This window comes from Mercenaria mercenaria, chromosome 15, assembly GCF_021730395.1.
Source record: "Mercenaria mercenaria strain notata chromosome 15, MADL_Memer_1, whole genome shotgun sequence".
Taxonomy (NCBI): domain Eukaryota; kingdom Metazoa; phylum Mollusca; class Bivalvia; order Venerida; family Veneridae; genus Mercenaria; species Mercenaria mercenaria.
In genome coordinates, this window is record NC_069375.1 from 71,098,200 (window position 1) to 71,105,731 (window position 7,532).

Sequence of the window (7,532 nt, forward strand, 5' to 3'; positions counted from 1 at the left end):
ACTGGTCACAAAGGCAAAATCGTGTCAAAGCGGTCATCTAAAATGCTTCACGTGGTGGTTTTTGTCCCCGTTGACTGCATGTTTTGCTGGTTTGCTTATGCATTTTGTAAATATATTCATCATGTACACTTCCATACATTCATTGATGTATGGTAAGGATACGGTCTTTGCGGGTTTTGTGGAACGCGAATTTATGTGTTGGTTAGAGCGTTTCCTCTTCAAATTAAAAATATGAAATAAAATAATTTATCTAATATCGCAATTCATCAAGTAATTATCAAAATTTCTATAACTATTAATATAGTCAAAAATACAAGAATAAAGTTATATTTACGATTTTCACGATAATGGAAATGCCTTAAGGAGGATTTGTTAAAGATACAATAGAAAAACGATGTCAAAGAGAATTTCTCTGCAACTTAGATTGTTGTTGCTGCCTAAGCGGTATCCAAATCTTCAGTGAGAAATCAAGTTCGATGATGGGAAAATAATATATCTTAAAGCAAGACAAATTAATCTGTTAGCGAAGACGTAACTTGACATGTGCGTTTTGACATATCGCCAATCCGCTTGTAAAAGTACGGTGATGATGCTTTGAAACGCTCCGGCTACAGTCGCGTTAAAGACATCCACTAATTAAAAAAAAAAAATAAGATAATCACGAAGTCGGTAAGAGTTAGTGTAAAACAAGTGGGAATTCAAGAACGAAGCAGCACGGCTATCGCCGTTTAAATCTATAAATTGTTAAACGTCTACTTAAAAACATAGTTTGTGAGTTGAAATATTGTATGTTTTACAAGCATCACTCAACAAAAGTACACAAAAGAGTAACTCATTTATTGGAAATAAATAACAGTTCTTGAGTAAGTCTTACATAATTCATAAATATTTATACATGTAAAATCTGGAAAAGATTGTGCTGTTGCCAGTAAACGTTCATGTCTTTATATTTGTACATGTTTCTTGTACACATCATTCAGTAGGATTGCCAGGAGATACACAGCTACGTTAATGACTGAAGGGCGTATAATCAAAGACTTTGCATAACATTTGTATGCGGCCTCGTTATCCCCAGTGGCATAGTAACCATAGCCCAGTAGGGCAAGATGTAAAAAGTAGTTTCGCTGATGGCTGCTATTCGATACTGTTTTTTCAAACAAACGTCTTGTTTCATTCGTTTTACTTGATCTACACTGGAATTCTGACATATATAGAAGGTAATAACTCACAACTAATGGATTACAACTATACTGTGCTCTCCGTCCAGTAATATATAAAAATAGTTTGAAGGGATATGGAAACATGTCTTTCCTGTGATATTCTATATTGAAATGCATCACAAGGTTTTTACGGTCATGCATGATGTCTTTAACTTTGCAATTTGCATCATTGCATTTATCAGTCATTGCACCAGAATTCAAGTTGATATAGGTAGGTACCCCTAGGTTAGAAATAAACAGCTTGTAGAGTTTTTTCGACAAAACTGGTCTCAGAACTTTTAAAACTTTGTCGTATTTGGAGTACATAAAATATACAAAAGCGATATAGATTGAAACAGTCAAGTAGTCCATAGCATGACCTGTTTTGATCGACTCCACTGCTACTTCAACCATTCTGTCAGTAGTGAAAAGTGCAGTGCCATATTCTATGAACTTCAACTGTGCTAATGCCTGAGCAATACAAATGCTTGGGAAAAGCAGCTCAAATTCTAAAAATTTTGTATGAAAATTTCTAATGAAACTACTGTCTTCAACACTTCGATAATAGTTCAACACCATGTTACATCTATCAATATAGGCGTGAATTTCACTAGGTACATCAATTGAATTCGATTGAAGATTTTCAAGAATCAGATTATAATAATTAAGAAATTTCTCTAGCAAAACATTGCAAATATTTTGAAGCATAATAATCGCCCCTTCCTTCTCGTTTGGTGAAAATGTCAAAGTGTGAAACAAGTTATTTTCCGGTACAAAGTAATTAGCATTATTCCCATGCTGAATACAGAGTTCAAGCATCTTCAATCCGGTTTTAACGCAAGACAGCAAATTTTCCGGAATCCATTCACTCTCAGAAAGCTCTTCACACATCCAAAAAACAATGTTTTTCATGTGATATGACGATATTTCTTTAAGAATAATATTATCTTCAAAATAATACTTTTTGACAATTTTCAACAAAACGTAACACTTAAATTGTGTATCGTTCATGCTCCACATCAATTCTCGTTCAATTTCAACAAAAGATAGTCTCCACTCTAGGTCGAACGCTGAAGAGGTTTTGTTTCCAGTCGGAACGACATAACATGAAGTTTCTTCTTCAAGTGTGCTAAGTATCTTTCCACTTGGCCAATTATTTGTTCTTCTGCGTGATCTCCATTGCTTGGCTTCTACAGGCCATGTCTCCGTTTCAAAAGCTTGCACATAATCCACATTCATGTTTGTTTTCGCTGGACCATTGATCTGAAATGACGAATCTTTAAAATTATCCCCTGGAATTAAATCTGGAGGAATGACGTATCGATTGAACATTTTACTAGATATGTATCTAGTCTCGGAATGCACAATAATTCTTCTAATTCCGTTGTCAATATTATTATCTCCGCTGAGTGTTTCAAATTGACAATATTGATCAGGCGAAAGTGTTAGTTTACCATAGCCTGGGTAACATCCTGTCCTGTCGAATAAAATACATACAATACTTTTGTTTCTAATATTAGCGTTGTTTACAACTAAATACCCACGAATAACTCCCATTACGTCCGAGTCGCTATCAGGACCCAGCATGGAGCCTTCTGCTCTTCCTCCGCTTGATATCGCTCTAGAATGATGGAAATGTTCCTCCAAATATTGTCCCATCAGTTGAGTCACTTTTTTATCTTTCCTAAATTGCAGTCCGTATCCTGTTTCTAACACATTACTAATACTTAGAGAAAGATCTTTACTCTTTTCTCCTCGATATCTATAGCGAAGCATTTCTACTGTTGATTGAGCAGCAGTTTATTTATTGAGACCCGCGTTACCGTTAACTACTTAAAGGTATCTTAGATCAAAATTTCATATTTGAAAACATGAACAACCGCTTCTTATAGTTTATGTAAACATAAAATGAACAAGTTTATGTGATACGTTAGGTTTTATCTCTACTATGCATTAGGTTTAAAATAGTACATGTGTAGATGAATACAGTGTAAATGTGTACTACCACTTAAAATTGGTTGTTATCTAAACAATCAATTGATCCTGTATGACTTAGCTATACATGTAAACTTAATTTTTCTGTTCAGAAAAGTCAAACAAATTTTGATGAGGATTTGACTCATTTGAACTAAATATCTAAAAATAAATATTTTAGTGAAAGGTGGCCATTTTATAATCAATGTAAAATCCAGTGATTTATAATAGTCTATACATGTACCTCAGCTACCTATCAGTTATAATGATCTAGTTGTCAAACGGCTATATTCACTCCGGGAGAGCTACGTTCCAACGTAAGTCAAGTCTCATCGATGTTGTGTTTCAAATTATCACCGACACACGAAACGGTATCTCAACAAATTATCTTACCGTGTCGCTCCATATATCTACAACATGACAACAATATCTTTATATATATTCCTGTGTCGGTGAAATTTTGTATTACGACATCGTTGAGACTTGACTTACGTTGGAACATAGTTCTCTCGAAGTAATATTAATGTATACCTACCGTTTAATTTATCCATTAACCCGTTTTATGTTACAGTAACAAAGTATAAGTCAATGTTATTTCTAACACAGTGGTACCCCCTCAAAATTAAAAAAAAAAAAAGCTGTCAGTATTGATGCCGAATGCCCCCGAAGTAGGCCCAAGAATGCCACAGTTGCGCAAAAAATCACATATCATTTTGTGAACTAGACCTTGATCTAAGAGGCCTCGGTCATAAGCGTGACACATCTTCTCAATATGGTTGACATTTGTGTCAAATTATTTTCAAATCCCTCGATAAATGGCAGAGTTATGGGCCATAAAAGAAACACCTTGACTTCTAGGTGTGACCTTGACCTTCGAGTTAGGAGTCTGTGTCTTGCGCATAGCACCTCACCTTATTATAGTAAACATGTATGCCAAGTAATTTCAAAACCCCTTCATCAATGGCAGGGTGATGGACTGGACACGAAACATACCCTGTTTACCTTTGACTTATAAGTGTGACCTTGACCTTGGAGCCAGGGGTCTGGGTCTTGCTTATTACGGTAAACATTTATGCCAAGTTGTTTCAAAATTCCTTTATGGATGGCAGAGTTATGGACCGGACACGAAACATACCATGTTAACCTATGACCTCTTAGTGTGACCTTGACTTTGGAGCTAGGGTTCTCGGTCTTGCGCATGACACGTTGTCTTATTATGGTAAATATTTATACCAAGTTATTTCAAAATCCCTTCATGGATGGCAGAGTTAAATACCGGACACGAAACAGATGATGTTAACATTTGACCTCTAAGTGTGACCTTGACATTGGAGCCAGGGGTCTGGGTCTTGCACTTGACATGTCGTCGCATTATGGTTAACATCTATGCCAATTTTTTTCAAAATCCCTTGATGGATGGAAGAGTTTCAGCCCGGACAAGAATTTACCGGACGCACGGACGGACAGTGCGATTTTAATATGCCAACCTTTGGGGCCATAAAAAATATCAGTCACCACAATATGGCAATTAGACATGACCCAAGCTCTTTCGGGGATTTTATTTTTTGATTTTTCACAGGAATTTCTAATTTCAATTTGTGTAAAATCCGTAAGGGCTATGACGTATTGGCATGTAAAGTAGAGGAAGATGGGGTATACGATATTATTCCATAGGAAATTTCGAACACATAGTATATCATACATTACAAAGCGGAGCCATTTTTCTGTTTCCGTTTTTTTTTTAAAACATTCTTTTTTGTGTACATGCCTTTCTTTATTAAATTAGTCCGAAATATAGGTATGGTTTTCGAGAAGAGCCTGTGCAGTTAGATATACTTCACGTTTTTGTTACATAACTTTTTCAAATATATCTACAACTTACAACAAAATAAATTGAAATCTTTAGTTACGGGCATATCATAAAACGGAAATGTATATTTCACCATTACATCAGGGACTCTAACTGATCAGCCAGAGAGCTGCCTTTTTGAGTACCTACCATATTACACTTTGGTTTAATAAGGCATATTTACAAAAAATGTAGTGACTATAATATTGTTTCAACATCGTCTTGGATTTTGTGAAACAAGGGAGTCTATTGAAAAGTCCCAGTACGATGTAAACAAATTTCCAACTTTAATTGTATCAGTTCGCAACATTTTGATGGGGAAGTGGGCTCCATGGCCGAGTAGTTAAGGTCGCGGATTTAAAAACACATGCCCCTCACCGGTGTTGGTTCAATTATTCATGTGAGGAAGCCATCTAGCTGGCTTACAGAAGGTAGGTGGTTATAACCAGGTGCCCGTGATGACATGATGCACAAAGGGGCACCTGGGGTATAACTCCACCATAAAAGCTCTATAGTCCGCACATGACCTATAATTGTGTCGGTGCGACGTTAAACCCCACAAAAACTAAATAAAAAAGAACGAGAGAAAGCCAATATCTTGTACGCATTATTAAGCATGCAGGATACATATCATGCACAATTATTTCCATAAATACGTATACTAGCATATAGACTAAACTTATCAACAGTTCATAAAAAGAGCGTCTTTGTTATACATTTCTTTTTTCATTGAAGCTGTACAATATTAAGGGTATATCTACATAAATATCAAGTAAATTCACAAGGGGAATATACGTACCACATTTGCATTTTATTGATAAGGTGCAACAAAATGGGAAACCTTTAATTAAAACCACTGAAACATAAAGTAAAGCAGAACTACATTAGTTTTAACAATAAACCCCTTGTGAAAATATCGCATGTTGCATTCACTAGATGTAATATATTTTAATCTTACACTGAAACAAAACAAAAACCTTTTACATAATCATTTAAATAAAAAGAAAACGGGAGCGATGTTTGGTTATTGTTTGTTGGATTTAGAGACACACCGACAAATTTAAGGTCATATGGCAGTTCTTCCAGGTTTTTTTTGTGGAGACCCCATCTGAACCTTCAGGAGTTGTTTTATGCATGAGTGAGCACATTGGTAGAACCATTGAACTTCGATAAGACAGCTAGGTGCTTTTTTATATTAAGAAATTTACACATCAGATGAAGTATTGAACCCACATAAGTGATGGTTAAGGGATTCGAAGTCAGGACCCTTAACCACTGGGACATGTCGGCATCTACAGAAGAAAAGTTTGAAATAGTTGTGAAATTTTCACACTGATTTTTAAATGTGCCAGTAACTAGCATTAATGTACAAATGTATGCGTCCATCTCATGCAATCGTTTGGAGATAAACAAAACGCAAAACCTTAAAACCACCGGTGAACTAATTTTCTGGAATTACATTCTAGAAAATTTTAAATCAAACGTTAGAATTTTGTCACACGAACAGATATAAATTGATCAATTCTGTTAATATTTGCATGTTTTTTTTTCAACATTAATTGTCACTGCAATAATTTTATCTGACGACATTTTCTGTAAGAAATCATAAATTGTTTGTCCAATACAGCATGCTTTATATGATTTTAATTTACACATCACGCATCTCAGAATCCAAGACTGTTTTGTGCTTGTACATACTTGTAAATCCACATGTTTAAAATAAATACAAATGTATAAATGTATCTATTTTTTATTTTCATGGAAAAAATCGAATTGTGATTTTTAATGTTGCCGATTAACACGAATCTATTTTGTCTTATAGGACTTAGAGAAAAAAGAACAATTAGTAATGTGTTAGTAGCCCTTGACACTAATACTCGAGGACAAGTCGGGGTTTGTGACACATGAATGTATGTTATTAGATTGGAAAGAGATAGGTCCAAAAATTACATAAAAAGTTTTTTTGTATAAATTCTTTTTTTTTTATTTCTTTGCATACAGTTAAGTTGTGTAAAGCCAAGAGTATCTGAAAGTTAAAAAAAAATATCTTAGAAAAGCCCCAATCTTTCATTTCTTGTTTTGTTAGCACATGTTTACAAATTAATATTTGAACGTCGAGATGTCGTAAATTGCATAATTTTGATGACACGTCGGTTTCATTTTGTCATGATGAGAAATTGTAAAGTTATAAAAGTATACTTTATTATAACAATAAAGAAATCTAAGGATTAATAATCCATTAATTTCTTTGACAGAAGAAAACAGACATATTTTGTATAAAAAATCGGTCCCCTCGTGATTTGTGTTAGATGGTATAACGATGTTTTCTTAGAAAAATAACGCTCAGTTCATTAACTTCAACATATCCTCGGTTGATGAATACATATTTGGAATGAACCTGGGCGACGCATTGTACCAAATTCTGAACACTTGTTTCTACAATCTCAGTTTAACGTAGAATTTTTACATTATAAAAATGGCCTAGCCCATATGAAAACGTAACAAGTTAA

The 7,532-nt window shown here is 34.6% G+C and overlaps 1 protein-coding gene across 1 annotated transcript; it reads right to left on the reverse strand.

The window, feature by feature from the left end:
- Window positions 1-944: 944 nt before the first annotated feature.
- Window positions 945-2,975, reverse strand: LOC128548822 (uncharacterized). Its single transcript, XM_053524319.1, has one exon. It carries the CDS (start codon window positions 2,973-2,975, stop codon window positions 945-947), a length of 2,031 nt encoding a protein of 676 aa, XP_053380294.1.
- Between the last annotated feature and the right edge of the window lie 4,557 nt (window positions 2,976-7,532).